The sequence below is a fragment of the Strongylocentrotus purpuratus genome, unplaced genomic scaffold (genome assembly GCF_000002235.5).
Source record: "Strongylocentrotus purpuratus isolate Spur 01 unplaced genomic scaffold, Spur_5.0 spur5_scaffold_6, whole genome shotgun sequence".
Taxonomy (NCBI): Eukaryota; Metazoa; Echinodermata; class Echinoidea; order Camarodonta; family Strongylocentrotidae; genus Strongylocentrotus; species Strongylocentrotus purpuratus.
In genome coordinates this window covers 43,696,677-43,723,706 of record NW_022145612.1, presented here as the reverse complement: position 1 = coordinate 43,723,706, position 27,030 = coordinate 43,696,677, and the positions used below count along the sequence as shown (strand labels likewise).

Here is a 27,030-nt window from a genome sequence, read left to right as displayed (position 1 = left end):
GAGATTTGTTCACTTTTCATCAGCTATGCAGCGAGCAAAACTTTGATTTTAATACCGATACCTTTTTAATCCAGACCTAATAATTATGCTTGAAGCTGAAACAAAGTTATTAATAATTGAGCTGTCTAAACAATTGTATGAGCATCACTGTTTCCATTCTTTCTTTATATTTATTCATTTATTTATTTATTAGTAATTAACTGGGATAGATACTAAATTACTAATACTCATGACATCGAACAAGTTTTGGAGCACACCAGTTCCATACAACATATTCAATCTCACTTCATTTTTGGCTGTGATATACCTTGTATTTATTGGCATCAATAATTCAATACCACGGTTATCGCATTACATGTACTTAATTAGGTATAAGGATTTGTCAAGTGTTATTGTTCGGTGTAAACTGACATGATAACAAAGACCAAAACCTGAGAACCATTCTAGTCTCTTCATGGAGGAAGTAAATTTTAAGCCATCAAACCTAATTCCTTTCTAAATATTTTGAGGTCTACAATTTCCTCATACATGTGTTAAGACAAAAAGTCCTGCTTTTTTACTTCCTCACAAGTGCTTTATGATCCAATGTGTGAATTGTTTGTCGAAAATGGTGATCCTGGTAATTGTTGTGTTATTCTTGTGTGTACAAATACTATACATTCTTTTTGTTTTATCAACTGTTTCTTAATTTATTTATTTTTTACTCTGCACTCCTTTTATGCTGTCCTTTATGCGTTCCTTTGCTCATGGGAATTGAGTATTACTGTAATTCCATTAATGTTATGTGTTGAAAAAAAAATCATGAACACATTTTGGGCAAAAAATAGTATATCAATTTCAATTGAGCTATTCAATTTCAATTTCAATTTCAATTGTATATCTTTACATCTTTATTGGAATAATAATAATTGTCTTCTAATGCATACATTTAGCACTTCAGCCTGTGTGGAAAATGAAAAATTCATGTCTATGAAATGTTCATGATGTGTTAACAATTACTCTCAAATTAGCTCTTGTTAATACGCCACTATATTAAATTTTCCCTTTTTTCTTCTTTTCATTTCTTGCATTCTTCTTTCCAATGTCTATTTTTTTTTGTATTTCTTCATTTTCTTTATTGATATTTCCAGCATAAATACAAGTCAATGTAAATTGTAGTAGAAGGCATCATAAACTTAAAAACTGACAATATAATATATATATATATACAACATGCACATTTTTTGAATACTTGTGAGTAAGGCTGTTTTTGTTGTGCTTTATGAAGCACATATGTTTCAACCTATCATCTTTAGCATGCTATGAAACTCTTTCATCAAATCACTGTATCGTTCATGTTTTTATTCTACATGTATGAAGACCGGTAGGGGAAATAGCATTAATGAAGGTTTCTGTCATTTGATTGAAATTTAATTACACTTTCGGACTTTGCGGTTTTCATCAGTTATTAAATTTCCTCAAATTAACTCCTATGTATTTAAAGTAACTCCTGACTCTATCACTTTAAATAAATGTAAATGTATTGTGTCCAACTTATTTTCTATCAATTACTAAGAGAAGTGCACACTTCCTAAAATTACACCAGTGTTTCACACTACCTTTTTCTTCACTCTTCTGTGTTTTCATAATCATAAACCACTTCCATTGCTGTTTTTGTGCCAAATAGTGGTATTTTCCTTATCTGAGCATTGTATTTTCTGTAGTGTGGCTTCCTGTATCATTCCACTCTCATTTTCATTGTAAATATACTAACAGATGCTAATATTGCATGATTTAAGAATATATTATTTTGTCTAAGGTTCATGCATAATGTTAACATAATACCGGTACTTTGCATGACATGATATTTAAAACAGTATACATGTACTTAAAAACTTTATATAGTCCAAAGGCGCATTTCAATTACCTTTCATTTGAAATTATTTAGGAGGTCAACATATAATTTTGTTCATGTTATTTTAGGGACAGTCCCTTGTGGAATAAGCCAACAAATGTAATCTAATCCATTGAGAAATAATTTATTATGCCCAACCAAATTTGATACATTTTTTTTGTGTGTGATTTTAAATCAACAATACTTTAAGCTGTTATCATCAGAAAAATATTCCAATATCTTACATGGAAGTAGAACTACAAAATTCTAGATTCATGAATTAGTTGAGAAGATACATTGTTTTTTGTAAATTGTGAGTCGTTTTAACTTAAAAAGGTCCCCTTCGGCACACTGACGGTCTTGCGTAAGGTTATGATAGCTCCAACTTGTACTGTGTACACAAAATATACGTTTGGTAACATTTTTATATCCTTTTCTTTTCTATCAGTATGTTTAGCAACATGAAATCAAGCCAGCTTGTAAGTGTCCTTTCTCTTTACCTACTCGTTACAAGAACTTTTTTATTTAGACCTATTTGTTTTTAGGTTTTATTCTGTTCATTTTGGTGCCTTAATCCATTGTATGTCTGTTTGTTGAACTTGAGAGCATTTATATCAGTAGCAAAAAAACATCCAAAGAGATGTGTATATAAAAACTAGAAAGAGTTTGTCAAAACTGTTTGTGTTATACCTGTATGTGCATGTTTTGTTTATGTTCATCTAACTAGCAGTTTGATATAAAAGAATTCACTCTTTGGGAGATGCCTTTACCGATGCATGTAAAACTTACATGAACATAGGCAATATATGCACAGCTAATTTCTGTTCCACTTTCCGCTTGTTCATGCTTTTATATGCTTTGCATTTTCACCTAATTGCAGTATGTATCAAACTCTAAGTAAGGGTAGAACGGGGAAAGGCGAGTTCAAACTTGTATCCCTCTGGGGAGAACATATGCAGCTGAAATATTATTGGTGCACGTTCATAACATACCCTTATACCTCTGGCTGAAGGAAATAATATCCTGTTTTGGGGCAACATCCAAATAATAAAAAGACCCCCCCCCCCTAAAAATTTTTAAAAAAAGTTATCAATGAGCAATCTAAAGATGTGATTTCCTAACTATCTTTCAGTGTGAAATTTGCAGGGAATGCATTATTCCTTACAGCTTAATCCAGAAAATGAGGGAACTAATGAAATTTATTATGTTCACCTAATTCCATTTAGTGAGTTTTGAAACACTATGCATTGCCCTTCAATTGATAGTTTTTGGATTGAAGTACTTCACTTCTACCTACACTCATGTGTGCGTGCACAGCTATGGTCATCTCTTGGGTGGTTGGGGTTGGTGAGTGGTTGGCTGATTTGTGTTGGTGGGGGGGGGGGGGGGGGAGGGAGGGGATAGTGGGCGTTAAACTGTTTAGGTGATAAGGTAGTTGGATGCTCAAGTGGTTTGGTGATTGGTTGGTTTGGTGGTAGGGTGATTTGGTAACTTATGCTTATGCTACACTCACTTGCTGTCCATAAAATGTCAGTTGCACAAGGACAGGCCAGAGGTATGCAAGGGTATGAATATGTAAAATACAATCTAGACTCTATAATGAACATGATAAATTAATTCGACAGGGGGATAGGATTAAAGAGAGAAAAGGGGTTATAATATAAGCTTTAATACCCAGACGACATTCCTGCACCCACTCCCCATTTGCTTGTGGATGCACTATTGCATAAGCATGGGGAAAACTTACAGTAAAATAACAAACACGCCCTGTTGTACATCTAGGAATAACTTGCTAATGGTTTCGAAGCACAGGCATTTGGAAATAGCATGTGTACTTATGCCTTTGGGCTCATGTATACACAAAGCAGGCTTGTGTAATAAGTGAAGGTGTGGATTAATGTTAGTCATACCACTTTGTATTATAAAATCAAATGGAATTTCTACTTTATTTTGACTGCCAAATTCTGTCCTTGGTATTTCTTAGTAATCAAAATTAAAAACAAAAATTCCATGATTCACTATTCACAAACCTGTTTTGATGCTATGGGCCAAATAAGTATTAAACATGGATGCATCATCATGCCATTGCCAAGTCTTGGTTGGGCTGTTAACAAGCACATATTACCAAGTTTTTCACTTTCCGGTTACATTACATGTATATGTAACTGGTGTTTCATAAGAGAGAAATAATTTCCCAATCATTTAAAGATTAATTTTAGATATATATATCAGCACCACTCTGCTATAAAGCACATTCTGGTAGTTTCACTTTCTACTTAGTCTTGTTTTAATCGATCTGTCTGTTTGTTTGTGATTGACTTTCGGGGCTCCTTGGCATGCTTTGAATGTTGCATGAAACATCCCTCTGCTTTCAAAACCCCTCATCATTCCACCGTTGCCGTTTGCGAAGCCTACCAGAGGTGGGGACATTTTGTGGAGATGCTGAACAAACGGCCTCTACGATCATGAAACCAGGCTTCATTTCGCCATTGACTTGTTTGCACACATTTGCCTTTTCTCTAGCATGAATGTAAAGTTGACCGTTCTTTCATAGTCTCCTTGTCACATTATCATTTCCTCCCCCTCCCCCTTTTTGTTGTTGAATGGGATGAATATAATAACAGAGCTGTGAAATACCTAAAATGACAACATGAAGTGATCCGTTCCATGCAGTGGCTGTAAACATATTGGGAGATAAAAATGAACAATTATCAATTTGTTTATGGATTTGAGAAGTTGATTTATGTAGGTTTCAGTTGTTTTACACAACATATATTTAGCATGTAAAATTTATCATTAATGATTGAATGCTTTTTAAACGAATGTAAAAAGGGGAATTAAGTTTCATATACTATTTTCAGTACTAGACATAGCCTTAATGTCTGTATGCCGGCGTAGGCTGGTCAACAAAGGTGGACAAAGATTGGTTTAATTATCTTCAGATATACATATTTGTAACTGAAATTGGTTTCGATGGTTAATTTTCACTATTGCATCTGCTGTGATCATAATTTTACCAGCATTTTCATCTTCATTATTTTCATTTTTTGTATTTTTTTTTTCTTCATAATGACTATCCTTCTTTTCAAGTAGCACATTACCAAGTGTGATTTTTTGCAGATATTTCCTTAAATGTGTGTATGTATCATTTGCTCATTAAGGGGGAATTCAATACTGATAATAAGCTGGTATTAATAAAAGCAGAAAAACAAGATAAACAAATATGTGAAAGTTTGAGCAATATCCGGTTAAAAATAGGAAAGTTATACATTTTTAAAGTGGTTCGAAATTTTCTGTAGGGAAAATTGAAAGTACTGATCTTTTGTAATACAGAGCAAATGAGAAGGAACCTCGCAATATACGTCTCAGAGTTGCCAAATTGTGTTTGATAGATTACAATTTTAAAAATTCAATAACTTTCTTACTTTTATTAGGATTTTGCCCAATCTTTCACTGACCTTCTTATCTCATTTTTTGCTTCTATTTAAACCAGCTTGATATATCAGGGTGGAATTCCCATTTAATTATATGAGCATTGGTATTTTTGCATTGTATTTCACTGATGAAATATACACTGGTCTCATGGTATCAAAATAAACAAAACCCAAATCCAATATCAAAACAGAAATATCCTTACATCTTGGACATATAAGTGCATAGATATGAATTGATATAAAGTAATAACAACAAAGCTGCTTATCCTTGTAAATCTTGAAGAATATGCAAGCATTCATTCACTTAAATAGAATGAATGAATTGGTAAAATTATAGCTACATTGAATATCAAGCTTTTACTGCATTCAGGTATTGCTGCATTGACAATGAGCGTTTGCCTTCCAACTTGTTCGAAATTTGCTTGTATGATATCATCTTCATATATCAGTTCTAAACTAATATTAATCCATCACCATTTGATAACACTAACAGCTTGAAGGAAACAAGACATTCCAACATGTATCTTGCTTGTTCCGACTATATTTACTCGTGTACCGGTAGTCGTTTGTGTGTGCATCATCCTTAACTTTACAAAGTTTTTTTTACTGCAACAGGTAGCCAAGTTGAGTTCATTATTTTTCTTTTTGTATCACTTTTATTTTTTTTTCACAGCAAGATTGTGACGGATTTACCACCATGGTAAAGAACCCTACCAACCTCTTTTCCAATTTTTGCTTTCAAAATATTGCATCATTGATATTCTTGATACATGTATGTAAATGTAGTTTATAAGAGCTGTATGATGGTGCTGTTGCTGTTTTTATTTATTTATGCTGATTGAGTGAATGGGAATTGATGAAGCTCCTGAAAGCTTGCATGTTGTCAACATTTTCCAGTCAGTCACTATTTATTGATCCACCTCTATATTTCAATTATTTTTCACATGAATTTCCATGTAAGTAAAATAACACATCAATAGTGCCACCAACATCATGTCGATATACTATGTATTTGTACATTTGAATGTGTTTTATTTATTTTTCCTTCATGGACAAGTGTCGTATATTAGACATGTGTAATGTATGTTTGATTTGATGTCAGACATGTGTTTGGATAGGTATTTCTTAAGTGCTAGTGAATTTCCAATATGTATGTAACTTTGTACCAATTTGTAATTGTATAGAAAAAAACTAATTTTTAAAGGAAACTTGGAGAAAAAATTCTTTTGTGGGTGTATGGTGATAGTATATTAGTGACTTGTTGGTATTTTGTTCACCAGGCTCCCAAAGCATTCCTTCATTTTGCACAGAGTTCTATTTGCCGTAGATCTCCCATATCTATAAAAAAAAGTGCATGTTCTGTGGGACATTACTTTTTATGTTTAAGTTAAACCTTTTTAGTAGTCATGTGGGATAATTTGTAAACGTAAATGTGGATAAATCCTCTCCCGTTTGCAATCGAATGAGTGTAAGACATGACGATTGTGTGTTCATTTAATGTCTATGTACCTGTAGGGTGCCATTGTATTTTGTGGGAGTTGCGTGAGTGATTTTGTTATAAATGTGTGAGAGAAAATGTGTCATTAAAAATGCAGCTATAGCAAGTGGATTTTATTGGGGCTCTCCTTTTACAGGGTGCATGTGCAATAACCATTAACGTTTTAACATAATTACACTAATGAATCAAATGCTACAAAAGTATCTCTTTTGAAGCATACATGATATGGTGAATCAAATAGTGGTGGATGAATTAGAGGTTACAAAAATTTGTATTTACTGTCATTGTCGGAATTATTGAGATAACTTATTTTCTTTAAAACTTAAAACCACTTACCTCCTTCATTTATTATATATATATATATATATAAAGCTAATAACATTTTAAACTAGTATTTTTAAAGCACAATTTTCTTTTTGATTTGGGGTCTAGAGGCTTGAATATTATTTCCCCTTTTAATTATTTTAAATAATAATAATTTTTTTAAATTCAAATGTTGAAATTTGTTATTGTATGTTATTATTATTGTTATTAGTTGTATCATTATCATTATTATTATTAGATGTATTATTGTAATCCTCATGATTAGCATAAATAGTAACATTTCATATGCTGCACTTGCCATCTTCCACTAAATTCTGCATTCAACCAAAAATCTGATATGGGAATGTTACCATTATTAAATATTGTGTAACTTCATGTCTTTGTGGCTATTTTACAAACTCAGTAATCAGTTTGGTATTCTGCAATGACATGGAAACATTTATCTCAAAAAATATTATGTTTTCCCCCGGGAGATATTTGATTATTCCCTACTTCAGCTATTCAATTCCAACTTGTTTTAAAAGGATTTTTATGGGCCTTTGACAAAAAGTAGTAAATTACTTGTCATGGAACATTTATGTATGTGTGCATAGTTCTTCATCTTTGGTCATCAGTTATTCATATGTAGATGCTTGAATTTGTTTATTGATTACCTTTTTTAAATTGGTGCATATATTTTGTGTGTATATTAAAGTACCGGTAGTCAAATATGTAATCATGAGAACAAACATTTCGTAAGTATCTACTTCTACTCTTCAGATGTGTGAAGGTAAAAACACTTTAAGAATTGGCAAAAGAGAAAGGAAAGGGAAAAAGAGCCGGAAAAAAGTAGACATTTGAAGTGGGCATTGAATTTCAAACAAAAAGTAGTAATTATGCCTCTTGCCAATCAACGCAAAAGGTGTTTTGTTTGTTTTTCTGGCATTTTTGAAATTTTAAATAATGTCAAAACATGCCTCGACAAAAAAAAAAGGTTACAAAAAAAAGGATAGTAGATGGTGCACTGTTTGGGTCCAAACCATCAATATATAATCAAAAATAAATGAATTGAATTGAATCGAAAATGACCTCAATACTAGATGATATCTTATATGAGGACAATGATGAAAGCAAAAATGAAGATTCACTAATAATATGCACCATATATATATGTACATACATGTATGGTAAAGTGTGATTGATTAACATATAGTACGCATTGAAAATTACTTGTCAGCCTTCTCTCTGAACCAATTCTGAAGATTTTTGAATTAATTAAGTATTTATACAGATCTACAGGTATTTGTTTTGTGTTTCTTGTGAATTCAACTTTACTTTAGCGTGTGTATAATTATGTGTGTGTGTTACTTTCTGAGTTCTACATTTACAGTGGTTAATACATGTGTTTATGTCCCATGTGATCAAACTGTCTGCTTTTTACTACTCAAGTAAGCCATCAATTAGCATAACAAAGATTTGCATGGTTTACAAATTGTTATGCTATTCATATTGAATCATCACTATCATTCACAATGAAAGCAATTAGATCGCTGGGATAGTATATTCAAACCCTTTTGTTTCCTTCTTGTTTAATTTATAGTCATGGACATTTTCTGTAAATCAATTAATCAAAAGGCATTGCAGCCTTTGCATGGGATGTGAGGGTTAGAAATAGTACTTTACTTCTTTCATTGCAATACTCGCATCATACTTTTCTGTATGCATTATTCAAATGGGTCTGTAAAGGAAGAGAAAATATTTCTACTTGCTTTGATATGATATTATATTACATTCTCACAATTACACAATTATAATGAAACTAGAATAGAAAAGAAGAAAAGATTTTGATTAAAATAAACATTTACTTTAGACCAAATTTTGTAACATTTTGTTATACAGTAGTTCCAAAGTATAATTTACATGGTCCAAGATGTTAGGCAGAAACATAGACCCAGTAAATCTGTCAAACATCAAAGTACATTTGCATACATGCCAACTGTTCAGATTAAAGAGGAACATTCCTCTTTTTGGGAGAAGATAATTATCATTTTAATGCAGGTGTTCCTCTTCCTGTACAAATTTGTCTATAGTATTGAATAGAGTTAGGATTGTTCCTCTTTTTTTTGAAAATAGCATAATTTGTACAGATTTCTGATTTTCAAATGTTGGCATGTATGCATTTGTAGTATGTAGATTATAATGTAAGTTTTGACTTTTGAGCCAGAAGTGTGTTGAATCATGTAACTTATCAGCTACAGGTGTATGTCCTTTTGGCTCTAAAACAGGGCCTTGTTTCATAAAACTTCCTATCAATAACAAGTTACAAAAACTGTTCTACTGAAATTGTGGCCATTTGGTTGGCCGACATCAAAATTACCATAGAAATTTCGAATTTGTTATTGATAACAAGTTGTTATGAAACAGGGCACAGATGATAACTTGTTTTCTTTGCATGTTGTACTGGTTCATATTCTGTGGCCTTTTGCTAGACTTTTGCTGATTTTGCATGCAATCAATTTTTTTTTGTGGCGGCCAAACCTATCTTTTTCCTCTTTTTCATTCATCACTCACACCCATTTATTTTCTCCCCTTAATATTTTAATAGAGGGTTGCTATTGTATATACAGAAATGAATTGTATTTATTGCCAGCGTGATGGTAGAATTCATTGGCAATTTCATACTAAGCAAAATGTCTTATGATACTGTTGTATGGTAATTAGTGGATTTGCTCCTCAAGTTTAGGAAATACAGATATGATAGTGATTGTACACACAATGGTACAAGGAAAACGAACCTTATCCCCCATATTCCAGTTGCTGCTTGCATCATGCTTCCATATTGGAAATAATTTCTTGGGTTGAAGTAGCAGAATTTTGCAAATTGCAACAGGAAAAACAAAAACAAAAAATGAATTATATTGTGGTGAGGAAAAATGTCAAACTTTGAATTTAAAAAAAATTATTTGGGTTGAATTCACACATGAAGTGCTTAATTATATAAGGAGGAGGGAAGTGGATTGAATAATACAGTATTTTACTTATTATAGTTTATCTTTTTTGTGTTCAGTTTTGTGAACAAAATTAAGAGGTCGGGATTGATCATAGATAAATTTTCACTTTTCCTCATGGTTTACAAATGTTATTCATTTAAGTGCACCTTATTTCATGTATTTCTATATCTGTCTTATGTTTATTTTAATTTGGTTTAGGTTGAGGGAATTCAAGTGATTTGGCTGTTGTATTAAAGAAAAAAAAAACATTGTGACTCTAGGCCTACAATGTGTATCTTTCCTGTATTTTCATGAAGAGGAAAAAATGAATAAGTTCAAAGGACGATATTGGACAAAGAAAATTACACTGAATTAAAATCAGACTTTTCCAGCTAGAACTTGGGTGAATGTGACAAGGCATTCATGATGATTATTCATGTAAAATTTTAAAGCATATTTTGTTATGTTTATCATGTGTAGTGCAGTAAGAAGAGAGCTGGGCTTAAACTAAATTTTGCAATAAATTCATATAATACCCAGTTTTTTTAATTCATACAAATTTATTAACACAAAATGTAAGGAGTGAATAAAATATTGACCAATGAGAGCAGAACAAATTCAATGGCGGTAATTGTCATCACTGTAATGACAATAAAAGATGTGCAAGTAAGCCCCAATCTATCTGCAGATAACAGATCAAACTGGAATAGTTGTAGTGTTTGCTCACACGTATCCGTCATGGAAAAAATGTAGCTAATATTAGTTTTGTGTGTTTCTGTAACACTTTCCTAATTAGCACCCCAAACCCTCTTGTGTTGTATAGTTTCTGTTTCATGAGTGCTGGTGCTGGATGTAGATGTGATGAATTGAGATGAAAGTATTTGGAGAATTATCTGGTATTGATTTCTTCAAATAAGTGATTGGTGATTTGTAGCACAGTAAAATTATGTAATTAATCCGATTTCCCCCTAACAAATAACAGGTGTAATCTGCCGAGTAAGTATACCTTCAAAGAAAAAAAGTATCCCGCTTGCTGACAGTTGCGTGTTTTCAGACATCTTCATCTACTTCATGACTTGTTATATATATGAAATGAAATATTTATGTATCATTGTTTTGTTGAAAAAATACTCTTTAAAATGTTGTCTGCATACTAATGTTTATTCTAATAATTTTTAATTTTCTGAATGGTGTACACTGTTAAAACAATGTTTCCAGCTGTTAAACAAATATTGGTTTCAGCATTTGTAACACATGCACATGAAATCTTAGTCTTGTATACAAGAAAAGAGGGTGGGTGGGGGGGGGGGAAGAAGGTCAAAAAGCTTATGATACTAAATCTATAATTTTATTCATAATTTAATAATGAGGCATCTGGAAATAAACCTGGATCTGAACCAAATTTGCTAGCCACTTTATTATTTTGTGTGTTCAAATCTGCAAAGTAATGTAGTTTTGCCAAGTAATCATATATTTTGACAAGGGTATGGCTTCATTTTCATTTTATAAGTATTATCACACTTCACTTTCATGTAACTATTCTAAACTGCTGTCCTAGTTATGTGAATGATTTGAAATTATCACTTGAGAATCATGTAAATAATTTTAAGATGGTAATTTAGCAGTTTGTTATGATAAAAATGTAATTTTTTGTCATTTGTAATAAAAAATGATTACCCGGAATATAAAAAAAAAATTATTAAAAAAAAAAAAAAAAAAAAAAAATCATCTATAGAGCAGTACTTACTAACACCATCTTATAACTTGGCATCCTTACATGTATTTTATCATTATACTGGTACATCGAAACCAAAGAGCTTCTTTTCATGCTGTTATACTAATCAGACAAAATCACATTCGTCTTTATTGGATATTGATATTTAACAATCAGATTCTCTTTACTTTTCTGATACAGAGTCTAGAAAGAGGGCCGCAAGCCAGAAGGCCGCGAAAGAGGGCAGCAGTCAGGTGAAGCAAAAAGCTGTTAGCCTCAAGGTAAGAACACTCACAGATTTTATTTTCCTTTTTCTTTCCAAATTTTTTTGAAGGTTGTTTGAAACTAGGAGTTTGAGTAAAGCATCAAAAGCAACAAAGTTATTTGCTTTTATAATTTTCTTTCATGTTTTAAGCTTTTGTATTCCTTGTTCAATTTCAAATTTATAAGGGACCATTTTAAGAGTATGTGTAGATTTGAAATTCATATCGTAAATATCCGTCTATAAGACGCACACCTATTTTTTGGGGAAAAAAAATAAGTTTGATGCTGTGCCATCACTATAACCCAGGTGACAAATAGTGACAGTACATTACTGTTGTAACTATGTAACCTGGATTACAGATTATATAATCTAGTTAGTTTTACTGTGCCACTTCAAATAACTTCCTTCAGTATCTTACTGTGACTGTATTGGTGTGAGTGGTGAGTCAACATACCCTGTATGACTGAGCTGGGAGACATTGCCAGGCACAGTGCAGGCGGAGGGGGCATAAATCAACACTTTAAAACAAATTACAAATTATTATTTTGTTTTGTTTTTTCTTGGTTCTTTTTTGTTCTTTTTTTTGTGTACCTGTGTATAAGACGCACCCCTGACTTTCAATTTTTTTCGGTGGGAAAAAAGTGCGTCTTATGCACAGAGATTTACAGTATATCATCATACTGTATTTTATTATTTCTGTCAGTTTCCATGACATGCCCTTCGCTCTAACAGGAGAACTTGTATTGAATGATTCTGAACTACACTACATTTCGGTACAAATTTGAAATTGTATGTATACATAATACATGGATGAATCTATGCTTTCACAGATATAGACGATGTCGATCACTGAAACCCAAAATTGTTGAATAATGTGTTCAGTATAAAGTTCATGATGAATTATTGTATTATGGTTGTACAGGCTGCTAGATAGTCTTGTATCTCATGGAGTGATTTTCTAAATGATCTTTGTATTGACAGACTCCCGAGTCGAAGGTGAAGCCTGGCAAGGGGACCGAAGATGCTGGCACGCGGGACAAGACCAAACCTGCATCGCAGCCAGAGAAGCCAGCAAGTGGACCTCCTGATAAGAAGTAAGATATTTATGGATTGAATTTGTTCAAGTAGTAGTAGTATGGATGCTCCATCTACACCTTACTCTTGTTTTGGTAGACAAACTTCTTGCAGTATCGGTACAATAATTTCCAGGTAGGTTGTGTTTTTCTTCAAGTTGATAAAGAGAGAGTTTAAATTTATATGTGCAATATGGCAATATCTATATAAGAAAAATGGCATTTCCAGCAAGTGAAGCTAGGGATGAATTAAATATAATTCTGGAGAAATTTAAAAGATGTGTTGATTTCATTCCATTTTTAACAATAGCAAAATAATATATTAAAAAGTGTAATCAGTCCAAAATATTGCGTTCTTTTATAACTTTTTTAATTTTAAAAATCTTGACTTCACATAATGAATTTCTGCAAAGTATTCCTCAATATTCTGTTGTAACAAGAAGATGCAAACATTCAAACAGTGACAAAATAATCATGGTACCTTCAGGTCTTTCTTTGTCTTCAATCAGATATCATTTCAACCAGAGAACAACTATAATATTTTTATGTTTATCCCTCTTGTGTACATCTTTGGTTTTCTTTAGGCCAAAAGATCGGCTCTCTACTCGATCAGTGACTACCCGAAGCGCTGCATCATCGCAAAACTCGAAACCACCAGCAGCTCAGATGGAAAGTGAGAACGGAGGGAAACAAAATACTATACCTGTGAACATTAGTAAGAAGTCTGTGATTCGCATTACCAGGAACACCGAGACACAGATCAACGATAGTCTCAAAGGTACAAAAGGAAGTAAAACCAAAAATGAGAAGAAACCTGATAGTGGGGAACATCCAGATATTGTCATGAAGAACATGTCTGTGGTTGGTAAATCAAATGGCAAAACAAAAACTGATGTTTCCAGCGACAACAATGCTAAAACAAGAACTGCCAAGAAACTCTCTGCTCTCCATTCAATACCTGTCCCACCAATGAAACCAAGTACAGACCTGAAGACATCCTCTGCTGCACCAAGTATTGGTTCTAAAAGTGGTTCTACTACCAACAGTCAATCAAACCTGAAACATTCTGAGAAGGGTAGTATGGGAATCACTGCTGTTAATAAAGATATCAGTTTGAGTATGGCTACTCTTTCAGCCAAAGATATTCCTTTGCCAGAAAATCCCTCTCCCTCTCCCAAAACCTCTGTTGCCATTACCCCCAAAGCTCCTGTCACAACTGCTCCCAAACTCACTTTTCCAAGTGCTACTAAAACATCAGTTCCCAGTGCTACTAAAACATCAGTTCTCAATGTTCTTAAAATCCCTGTACCTGCTGCACCAAAAATCACTATTCCCATTACTCCTAAAGCCTCTGTAGCAGTTGCTCCTAAAGTCTCTGCCATGGTTCTAAAAAACACCAATCCTGTTGCTCCTAAGATTTCTGCCCCCATTGTTCCTAAGGCCACTGTTCCTAAGGCCATTGTTCCTAAAGCCACTGTTCCTAATGTTCCTAAAACATCTGTTCCATCTGTAGCAAAAATTGATGATGCTGTTCAAAAGGAACCTACAGAAAACGAAGAGAGTAAGACAGAAGTAGCCCCAATCGCAACAGAGGTTGTAGAGGAGAGTATAGAAGAGGTCTATAAAAGGCATGAAACTGAAAGTTTTGCTGCCTTAGAGAATGAATTGAAAGATGTTTCCTTCCCTGTAAAGCTTGGAAATGTTGAAGAGGGTTATTTGCCAATACTTGCTAAAGATTTTAAGAGAACTTTGTCTTGGCCCACAGATATGATTACTCACACTCAGGTAACCCCTTCACTGGCGTATAGTGTGAATCCATTGTCGTATGATTTCAAGAGTATACTGGGTAAGGATAAACAAAAATCTAGTGAAAGTACATTGAGAAATGGGGAGCATAAATCAGACAAAGGAAAAAAGAGAAAGAGGAAAAGGAAGAAGAAGAAAAGGTCGAAGAGTCATCATACACATGGTTCAGACTATGAATCAGATGCATCAGATGGTGGCAGGAAGCATAGAAGAAAGAAACACAGAAAAAAGAGTCATCATTCATCCAAAGATAGAGGACATAAGAGAAGCCATGATAGTTCTGATGACCATTATAAATCGGGCCATTCTAAGAGGAGGAAAAGCCGATATTCAGATAGTGAGGACAGTTCTGATGACGACAGGAGGCATAGAAAAAGCTCCTACAGTGATGATGATTATCGTAAGTCCAGCAGCTCAAAACGAAGACACAGATCTTCCAGCTACTCCTCTTACTCTGACAGGGATGACAGATCCTCTAGGAGGCAGCGTAGCTACCATAGTGATAGCTACAGTGATGAAGATAGAAGCAGAAGTAAAAGGTCCAGACATTCCCGAAGTTTGTCAAGGTCTTCAAGAAGGCACAGACGTAGCTACTCCAGGTCAAGAAGCAGGTCACCTAAAGTAGAAAGGGGAAAAGGAGTTGTTCAGGAAAAGATGAAGCAAGATATAAGTAAGAGCAAAGCTACTGATCGTGCAGGTAGTTGTGGTGCTTTGAAGGAATGGGTAAGAAAAGCCTTGAAAGAGAGCAAGGCTTCCGATCCTACCCTGCAATCTGATCGACCCTCTACATCAATATTAAGTAAAACAAAAGAAAAGATTTCAGACTTGATACAAACTCTTTCAAGTGTTGAAGATAAGACACACGTTCCTGAGGGTAAAGGACTTATCGTGAAACAAAGCAAGACTGGTAAAACACACATCTCAGGAAAACCAATTCCAGATTCACCTCCTACACAATCTAGGACAGATGTAAAGCAGGAAGGTCAGAAAATGCCAAGTAGTTGTGCTTTCCAGAATAGCGATTCAGAAAATAGAGCAGGAGGAAGTGAATCAAATGATGATGCATTCAAAATTCCCAATGTACCAGCTGTAAAAGAAGAAGAGGGAACCAAGGATAAATCTGAAGATGATGGTCTAGTGTCAATTGCACCTGAAGAAATGGAGAAATATAAACAATTGGAGCAGCAAGCTAGATTGCATGTGCAGCAAAAATTAATGCAGGCCCAAGGTCAGGGAACGGGACAATCCTCACAAACTGCTGTGGCTGTGGAGCATCAACAGCTACTTGCCCAGGAGACAGCACTCCAACAGCAAGTAGAGACAATTGTACAACCACAGTCTCTTGTACCACAGGCAACTCTAATTCCCCAGCCGACTCTAGTTCCCCAACAAAGTCTGGTTCCCCGACCAACTCTGCTTCCTCAACAGGCCCTTGTGCCCCAGTCAGCACTTCTTCAACGGCATATGCTTGTTCATAGGCCTGCTGTTCCTGGAATGACACGGTTAATGCCTCAAGCTGTAGGTATTCCTAGACAAATGTTAATTCCTAGACAAGGGTTGATTCCTAGACAAGGGTTTATGCCGGGTACTAGGTTTATAAGAACTCCTTCAGCAAATTTGCAGCAAATACAAGATGCACATGCAGCACAAGCAGCACAGTTGCATGATGCACAAATGGAAGCACAGATGGAAGCACAAGTGCAGGCTATCCAAGAGAGCAATGAAACTGCTGAGGAAAGTGACGATCCAGATAGACCTCCAGGATTCATTGGTCCCATACATCCTGGACTTGCCTCTCAAGAAGTGCCTAGAGAGCAGGAGCAGCAGGGTGAAGCAGATGTCAGACCTCCTTCTCGTTCTTCTTCACTGCAATCAGGTCACCATGTAATGTCACCACATTCTAATATGTCTCCACATTTACTTGCTGCAGAAGCACACAACCCTCATATGACACTTCTCCAAATGCCAATGGTACGTCCCAATACACCTGTTCCTATGTCAAGTCCAATGGGAATGCAGCTCGTTCGTGTTCAGACTCCACCAAGCTCTTCTATTTCCCCAATGCAACTTGTTCATGTTCCTGGCCAGGGGATTGTACAGCTGCAAGGAGGAGTTCCCATGCAAGGAGGAGTTCCCATGCAAGGAGGAGTTCCCATGCAAGGAGGAGTGCCCATGCAAGCAGGAATGCCCATGCAAGCAGGCGTAGCTGGTATACAAGGTATGCAGGGTGTGCGGTTAATTAGTCCAGCCAGTATGCCTGGTGCAATGCCTGGTGCTCCTGGCACAATCAGAGCAATGACACCGGCTGGTTTGAGGTATGTTACACCTGAAATGCTGCAAGCAGGGACAGTAAATATGGCTGGCGTGAGACCTGGGATGTCACTATCAGATGCACTACAGATGCAAGCTTTAACATCTTCTGCGATACAAGGTAGCTCTCCAATGGGTGCTTTGCAACCAAGATTTGTTACTTCAATGGCACCACGTGGAATGATACCTGGTGCTGCTTCTATGGAGGGACTGCAAGCAATGGTACCAGGGCCTATACCAGGTACACTAGTACCTGCAAGTGCCCTATCAGGAGCTGCATTACAGGGTGGAGCAATTCCAGCAGGTGCTATCCATGCTGGTGGAATTCCTGTATCAGCAATTCAAACTGGTGCAATTGCAGGGGGAGCAATTCCATCAGGCCTTTCAGGAGCAGCAATCCAAGCAATTCCAGCAGGGGCGATTCCGGCAGGGGCGATTCCGGCAGGGGCAATTCCGGCAGGGGCAATTCCAGCAGGGGCATTTGCTGGTGGAGCATTCCCTGGAGGTGCTATATCTGCAGAGGCACTTGCAGGAGCTGTTCCATCAGGTTTGGTGCCAAGAGGAGCTCTTCCATCAGCTGCACTGCCAGGGGCACTGCAAGGAATACAATTTGCAAGAATGCCTGGTGCTTTGCCTGTTGGAGCAGTTCCTAACAGATCTGTTCCACCTGGTATGGTTCCACGTGCTGCTCCTGTTATGGTAAGATTCCCAGGACCACAATTGCAGGGCATTCATCCTGGACAAAGATTAGTTGGTAGTCGTCCAGGTTTTCCCTTTCCAGTTATGCAACAGATGGAGTCGCCTCAAATCTCGGTGCAGGGAGGGGTAAGGTTTTCGCCTTCACCTGTTCAAATTATGCAACAGAGGGAGTCGCCTCAAATCTCTTTGCAGGGAGGGGTAAGGTTTTCGCCTTCACCTGTCTCAGTTATGCAACAGAGGGAGTCGCCTCAAATCTCTGTGCAGGGAGGGGGAAGGTTTTCGCCGTCACCCGTTCCAGTTACGCAAGAAAGGGAGTCGCCTCAAAACTCTGTGCAGGGAGGGATAAGGTTTTCGCCTTCACCCGTTCCAGCCACTTCTGCAGAGTCGTCTTCACAAGCAGCTAGTCAGCCAATAGCCTGTACACCTTCCCAGAATAACGTTTCTGAGAGTCCAGCTGTTTCACCCCTACCGTTTGTGCAATCTAGCAATTACCCAGAAAGCAGTAATAAGAAATCACCAAGAAGTACTCCAATATCTGAAAATCCTGATAATCAAAGCCCTAGACCTATGGTACCGATTTCAATTAGTATCGGAGGAGTGCCTGTGAGTGTTGAAATACCAATGCCAGCTGATGGTGTCATTCATCATCAATCTCCATCACCTGTACCTTCTCAAAGAAGTGCTTCTCCTGCTCTGTCCGACACTAGTTCAAACATGCTATCACATAGACCTCCAAGACCATCCATGATGAGGCCACCAAGATTTCAAGGGCCAGGCATCCCTTTTGCCATGAGAGGTGGAATGGAACAGATGATTAGACCTCAAATGCGGGGTGCCATGGAACAGATGATTAGACCTCAAATGAGAGGTGCTATGGAACAGATGATTAGAACTCCCATGGGAGGTGCTATGGGAGGTGCTATGGAACAAATGATTAGACCTCAAATGAGAGGTGCTATGGAACAGTTGATTAGAACTCCCATGGGAGGTGCTATGGGAGGTGCTATGGAACAGATGATTAGAACTCCCATGGGAGGTGCTATGGAACAAATGATTAGACCTCAAATGAGAGGTGCTATGGAACAGATGATTAGAACTCCCATGGGAGGTGCTATGGAACAGGTGATAAGAACTCCCATGGGAGGTGCTATGGAGCAAATGATTAGAACTCCCATGGGAGGTGCTATAGAACAGATGATTAGAACTCCCGTGAGAGCTATGACACCCGATGCAGTTATGAGATCAGGTATACCAAGTCCGAGACCAGAACTACCAGAAATGGGACAAATCCCGATGCGAGTCCCTGGAATGCCTCAAGGAATGCGTCTGCCGGTACCCGTTAGTATGCAAGAAGAGTTGCGAGGTGCAATGCAATTTCCTCAAGGTGCTGTCCGCTTACCCCAGGGTGTAGTCCGCTTACCCCCTGGTGCAGTCCGCCTTCCAACAGGTGCTGTTCCTCGGGGAGCAGTACGTTTCCCTCCAGGTGTCGTCCCACAAGGTACAGTTCCTCAGCCACAAGGCGGTATCCCGCCAGGTGCATTTCGTCTGCCTCAGGGTGCCATTCCACAAGGCGCAGTTCATCTGAGACCTGGCCTTATGCCTCGGGGTGCAGCCTCTCATGGTGCAATACGCTTGCCTCCTGGTGCAGTTCGCTTGCCTCCAGGTGCAGTACCACCAGGCGCCGTTCGTATGGTTCCTGGCGCCCTTCGTCCTCCATCGGGTGCATTACCTCCAGGAGCTATGCCTGCTGGTGCATTGCGTCTTCCACCAGGTCATGGGTTCCCACCCGGTGGTCCTAGAATGCCATTCCCTGCTGCTGCTCTCATGGGAAAGCCTCTTATCAAGCCAAACAACCCTAGATTCCCTTAGATATTTTCAAGAGTTGATGGATTTCTAGTTAACAAAGCAAGGTGGTAATGGAGTATGCCACTTCATGTGTGCTTGAGATTCATCTCTAGTGCTGCACTGTAAGTGCAATTACTTGAATCTATTTGGTATAGATGTGTGATAATTTCCCTCCTAATTTGGTATAGCATGCAAAATGTGAGTTTGATTTGTCTCTATTTGTCTCAAGATCTTGAATCTTGAATCTTGTGTACATGTCATTTGGCATGTAGTACTGATCATCATGTGTTGTGGGCTTTAAGATTCATACGATTGTATTTGGAGAGGGTTTATTTGCAGAAGTAGTCATATTTTGACTTCATTTATAATTATTGTATAGTAGCTTTAGTTCATTATAACATACATGTATGTACATACTATTTTGAAAGTGCAATGGTGTGTGAACAGCTGGGTCATAGTAAAGATACAATATTATCGGGCTTGTGTGCAACGCAAGCCATTATTGTATACGTGCCATAATTTTTGTTCAAATATTTTTACTATGATGATTTGTGTGACTTTCTGGTTAAAGGGGATTCATGTATGTTTATGGTAGTGTAGAATGCTTGCAGACACATAGTCAGAAGATCTGTTAAATACACACTTAAAATGCCATGAAGTACATGTACTAAATATCCAATAACTTCTCCCTCACGTTAAATTCTGTGAATGTATGTCTTTTGGCTAATATTTGAAAAGAATGTTTAACTTTAATACATGGTCATGCGGTACTACATCTGTTTTGCCCATAAAAGCAGGTTTGTGTTTGATCACAAAAGTGAAATTGGGTAGAAATATTGAACACCTAATAATATCTAAAAATGGAATCTCCTAAATACGATATTCACCAAGTCCTACAGTATTTACATGGAATGCTACAACTACAAATGAACAGTGTTTACCATACAAATTTGAAGAACATGTGAATTATGCTTTACAAAAATGAGCAAAGAATTATGAGAACACTGGGTTTGTTAAGACTACCATGCAGTCGTGTTTTTCTGTTCTCATGGTTACAAGCAACTATTTCTTCAGTTCCGTATCCAAACGATTTCTAAAAACATTGAGGGATTCATAAGTCTAAACGATAAAGGGTTCCTTACAGAACTCACTAAAACACTGAAAGAGGAGCACATGAATGTATCGATAAAGCAGAAATCATTTATATCTTTGTAGGAATCTCTTCAATTACCTCTAAAATATGCCCCCAATTCTACCCATGCTTACTTGTGTTTTTATATTAATCAGAACTGTTGATAGACAGAGTATGTCTTCTCCTTTTGGAGGAAGACAAGTTGTAGATTTCTTTTTTAAAAAAAAGGTGTTACAAATCATGTGACAGTACTAAAAATTAGTCCTGAATATTAAAGATCACATATTGTGATATTCTTTATTTGCAATGCTGTGAGGTTAAATACTTTGTAAATCGGGTGATTTTTATAAAATAATTTCAATGTCTCATTTAATTTTGTGTAAATTATGTTCTATCAAAGCACTTTTATGAAATTTACTCAGAACATACCTGTTACAAGAAGATCAGCCGAGAAAAAAAAAGATTTTGGATGTAGCTAGTATTTTATTAATGGTATACATTTAAAACTAAACTAAATAACAGGACTGACTTGTGTAATGTTGTATTATTCTGAAGTCATCTGAAACTTTAAACATTGGTACAGCAATACTACAGCATACTACCATTCAAAGTCCATGAAAAATTGATTTCCTGCTTCTGGTTGTTTGTCAGTTTAATAATGAGATTAAAGAACTTATACATATACATTTTTCTTTACTCTCGAGTGATAAATTATAGATAAACATTTACTTTCTACTCCTTTTGATCAATGCATTGTGCTTATTAAATTTGATGTACAGTATTTACCTTTTAATTTAATCAAGATTTTAAGTGTTGAAAGTGGTCTCTATGTACATGTAGATGTGATTCTGATTGTGCAACGTCACAGTATTGCAATTGTATTGTGTATGACATTGTAACAAGTCATAACTAAGTATGGCTGCACATTTTTTCTTATAATGTGAAGCAAGTGAATTTATTTTGAATATTCATTATTGAAATTCTGATTTCCTTTATTTTTTTTCAGCTTGCTTCAGTTATATTTAAGTACATGTAGAGTAATCTTGTAACAGACTTTGGCTTACGTTCCAGCTGATAATAAGCACATAACGGCAACAGAAGCTAATTTTTTTCCCCTTTCACAGTTTGTGGTAACTTGTAAACTAGAGTTCCAGATTTTAGTTTATATCATGGAATAAAATGTTTGAACTTATACAGCAATAAAGATGTTAGCCACTGAAGAGAACTTTCTTTGAAAAAAGGTGTTGTTTTTTGTTGACCTGGATGTGAGAAAACTTTTACTGATAATGTATATTAAAAAGGGAGCGAATACATGAAATTATTGAATTACAGAATGTTTGGAGCACACAAACGTTAATGAAAGGATTAAAACAAATATATGGGAAGACACAATTTGTCATTGTTGCCTGATCCAATTCCCCTTAATAGCATAAACTTACCATTGATGGTAAATTTGCGATCAATGGTAACTACCATGGAAACCTTCATTTTGATTGGCTGTTGAGCCCTGTTACCATGGTAGTTGCCATTAATGACAAAGTTACCATCGATGGTAAGTTTTACGTAGCTGGCCCCAGAACTTCATGTATATGAAAAGCTAGTTGTTAACATTATTTCTAACCTCTGAAAATACACTTTTTTTCAAATTTTATTTGTTTTATTGATATTAACAAATGTTGTGGCCATGCAGAAATTGTGCCATGTCCATTAGTCAAGAGCCAATATTTTGGATATTATTAAGTGGCATTTTTATAGCCATGATATAGAAGTGTAGGAGTGTGTGTGACTGAAAGTTGTTCTACTGCCGTATGTTATGCCATGAAAGCTACTCAGATCTGCTACTACCGGGGTAGATGGAATAGCTTTTAATTTTGGTTAATAAACTAGAGCTGTAATGATCGAGTCTGGAATGGGTAAACTAATCCAGGGAGGGACAAAAATAACAGGGACCGTTGCACAAAACTTACCATTGATGGTAACTTTGCAATCCTATCATCACGTTGGAAACCTTGATTTTGATTGGTTGTTGCGCCCTGTTACCATGGTAGTTGTCATTGATGGCAAACTTACCATCAATGGTAAGTTTTATGGAGCAGGCCCCTTGATCATTTTCTCCCTACTGTAGACTGGGTAGAACAGTTTCATTATTAAGAGCAAGAGAGTATTGAGTGCTGGGCAAAAAAGGCTACTCCACTCTAAATGAAAGAAGGCAAAAGCTTCAGAACTTGTGCTACTATGCCTTTGCAAGTTGGCAAACATGGGTACAAGGACATACCGTGAATGAGTTATGGGGATACTGTAAAATGGGTGAATGGACCAGTGGTAGTAACTTTTTTTCAAATGCCCTATGGAAGGATCAATTTAGACACATTTTCCATGAAATATTAACAAAATGAGAAGTCGTTAAAGTTATGTGGAAATCAGTTTGTGAGGATGATTGGCAATATACATTCAAAGACATTGTCAAATTCGGTTTCTGACAGTTGTTCCTATTCACCCAGTGTTACAGTGTTAGTGTGTGAGTGGACGAGTGCCGGTAATCGTACAATGTGAGCAGTGAGAAGCAATAATGGGAGTTGTATATTATCTGTTTGGAGGCAAAAGGGCATTGTTAATATACTGTTAAAGTATACAAATGAACACCCTTCTGGTTCCAAATGGATGATATTAAGAATTGACAGCTATTTCCTCTTTACTACAACAACTTCAACAAATGCTTTGATTTCTAATCTTTTTGGGGGGGAGGGGGGAGGGGGATGTGAAGAGTATTTGTTGGAAATATTGGTAGACTTATTTTACAATGTGAATTTAAATTACACTGTAGGTAGTATAAGAAAAAACAAGCATCCTCCCCCCCCAAAAAAAACAACAAAAAACAAAACAAAAACAACAAACAAACAAACATAACAAAAACAAATTCCCTTAGGCCATCCTTTCTTCCTTTTTCTACACAATTCACTTGACTTGGCCTTGTATCTTGTATATAAGGAAACACGTTGCATACATAAAATCCTTGTGACACGGCAGTATATGTTGGCTTCCATTTCTCTTTACTAGAATATCTCCAAAATCTATAGAATGTGATCAAACACAATGATCTGTATCTTCTGTACAGGTACTTAAAAATATGTACAAAGTTATAAAACAACTCATTCATTCCTACATCCATGATTTCTTGCCCGTTGGCATGACAACTTATATCATAGAGTAATGTCATAATTTCACATCAATAATATGAGTTAATATCACATTTACCAACGGCACATTTCAAAAATAAGATTAAAGTAACTCTAACAGGCACATTTAAAGAAAAATAAAAGGCAGAATGAAAGTAGCAAAAGCAAGTTTGACAGATAAAAATCGTCTGATTTACCTTGGACTAGTGATAATGATTCTAGAAAGTATCTAAATGGTTATTTTTGCCAGCAGATGCAAACATATTAAGTTGCAAATGGGAACAATACTAATTTATTTCCAGCATTAGCAACATGTAATTTCCAAATATCAACCCCCATAACAGATTTCAAAACAAATATCTAATGATCTGTTGACTTCAATAATAATTATGTGCTGCTCCCTAAATGCAACAATAAAGAATAAACCAACAAACCTTGCACATACTAATTATAGGTATGTCAACGATTCAGATAAATGTTCATTTACCCCTCTTAATAGTATTTGCTTAAACAGAGTGGCAAATGCTTAGTTCAATAACAGTTACAGGTAGCAAAATCAATGAAATGGTAGAAGAGTTGCATTTAATCATTAAAATTGGAAGAAAAATAATGTCTTGCTATTGGTGAATATCACCTGCACAATTCTATTTTCATTTTACTTCTATTCAATAATTTGTAATATCTAAAGCAAAGTTTTCCTCGAATGTCGAGTACATTATTCTTCTCCAATACACTTCTCCTTAAATTCTGTATGTAATATCTGAAGACTACAAATCAGGATTTCAGCCTCCAAAATGCTATCTAACACAGATATTCCACATTTCATCTCACAGTACCCACAAATCCAAGCTAAGAATACAACTAGGTAATGTACTTATCCAAAGCTATGTCAACAAAACTTCATAACCCCTTCTCGAGATAACTGTAAAAGCTAATATTTATCCAAACATGTACCGGTACTTTCAAACACCATCATAATTCCCAAATACCTGTAATGCAATAAAATCAGTGTCTGCACATGTCAGTTTTAAACAAATAATTGACAGTAAGTATCAAAACACAATTAATGATAGAAAAATTGCAAAAGTGTTTGTGCAATTGAATGATAATTAAGACAGTTCAAATCACATTTACCTGACAAATAATTGTGCACCATAAAATCCCCATTTACTTTAACAAATAAATCAAACCATTTACTTTGTATCATTTGAGTTACAACATAAAGATATCAACTTGGCATTTAAAACGAATCCAACCACTTTCCTTTGCAATTTAGCATAAAATTTGACATCATTCGAACAACATTAACTATTACAAAAAAGAAAAAGTTGAACATATTTGTTTGAGACATGAATGTAGAGAAATGAATGTAATACAATTATAAATCCATATGGTAGCAAACTCTGTTCATGAATTGAATTTGGATAAAAACTGTCCAACCTTAATATCAATATTTAATCGTTTTGTTTCATTTTTATATAATTTAATCCTGGTATATATTGTAGCTGGTTGGTACCTGAAAAATGTACCCCCCCCCCAAAAAAAAAAGGAATACTTGCCAATAGCCAACATGATGAAGACTAACACGCATACACACATATGGGACATATAATAGAATGGTAATCTTGCCCGTCATTGATAGCCTTATCTCTCGTTGCTAAAAATTCAGTTTTTTTCTTCTGTCGGCTTAATTTGACACATAATTAAACCAGGCCATATTCATTAAACCTACAAGGATTTAACGATCATGTGCCGAACCAGTTTAGTTTAATATTCACTGTAAATTCCATTTAAAGCTGTAAATTACTAGATCTCAATGTTACCTATACTTAAAAGAAAGTTTATGCTGATTTACATGCTACAGTAAACCAAAACAGGGCCCAGTTTTATAAATCCTTTTGATCAATGACGAGTCCCAGTAACTGTTGCAAGCTACCAAAATCGTGGCATTTGATTGGCCGAGAGCAAATTTGTCATAAAAATTGGTGTTTGTTATTGATAACATGTTTTATCACACAAGCTCCAGATTTATTGTAAATATGTCAATTAGTGGCAAGTTGGGATATGAAAGGAGCTGCATATGCAACAAAGGTGTTACATGTACTCCCTTTTCTGCATTTTGTAACGTACAAAAATGTGAAGCACATTATGCTTTAGAGGGGAAATTCAACCTGCTATTAAGTTTGTTTTATTACAAGCAAAAATTGAGAAAAAAACAGGTCAGTGAAAGTTTGAGAAAAATCTGATTACAAATAAGAAAGTTATGAACCTTTAAAGTTGCGATCAATCGAACACAAATTTCCAACTCTGTGATGTTCATGCGAGGTTTCTTTCTATTTGCTCTGTACTTTAAAAAGTCATATATCTCTATTTTCCCAAAAGAAAAGGTTAAATTATAAATGAGCCCTAAGTATAACTATAGCAAATATGTTTCTAAACAATCCCTGCATGAAAGAAATCTTTTCCGTCATCAATAACAAAGAAAATGAAAATTGATGAAATTTTTGTACAGAGCAAATTGGGGGACCTTGCAAGATATATCAGTGTTGCCAATTGTGTTTCATTGATGACAACTTTATAAATCACAACTTTCCTACTTTTAGTCAGATATTGCTCAAACGTTCACTGACCTGTGCCTCTAATTTTTCTGATTCTATTAAAACCAACGTAATATCAGGGTGGACTTCCCCTTTAAAGTTAAAGATCAGCTCTCCATTACACATCACATATAATGTATGTATTTGATCATTATCTACATCTTGAAAACTGCAAGGATTAAATCCTGTCTCTGTAGCATTGCCCATACTTCACATGACATATAAACAATGCCTTCCATGACAGAATTAAAAGTACATTAACCCACTTTATACTTCAATGAAAAGCTCACTGCCAACTCAATCCATTCTCAAAAA

General features: G+C 35.7%; 1 protein-coding gene across 9 annotated transcripts in view; it reads left to right on the top strand.

Moving 5' to 3' along the window:
• Positions 1–22,167, top strand: part of LOC100889352 — a 42,854-nt gene extending 20,687 nt beyond the window's left edge. For 3 of the 9 annotated variants that reach the window (XM_003723311.3, XM_011670594.2, XM_011670597.2), the window contains 3 exons: positions 12,014–12,093; positions 13,059–13,171; positions 13,735–22,167. In XM_003723311.3, coding sequence (XP_003723359.2) covers positions 12,014–12,093; positions 13,059–13,171; positions 13,735–19,834 — 6,293 coding nt within the window. In that variant the 3' untranslated portion in view covers positions 19,835–22,167. The remainder of the gene's footprint in view (positions 1–12,013; positions 12,094–13,058; positions 13,172–13,734) is intronic. The other 6 variants (XM_011670599.2, XM_030973010.1, XM_011670593.2 and 3 more) reach the window with 6 other exon arrangements.
• The last annotated feature ends 4,863 nt before the right edge of the window (positions 22,168–27,030 follow it).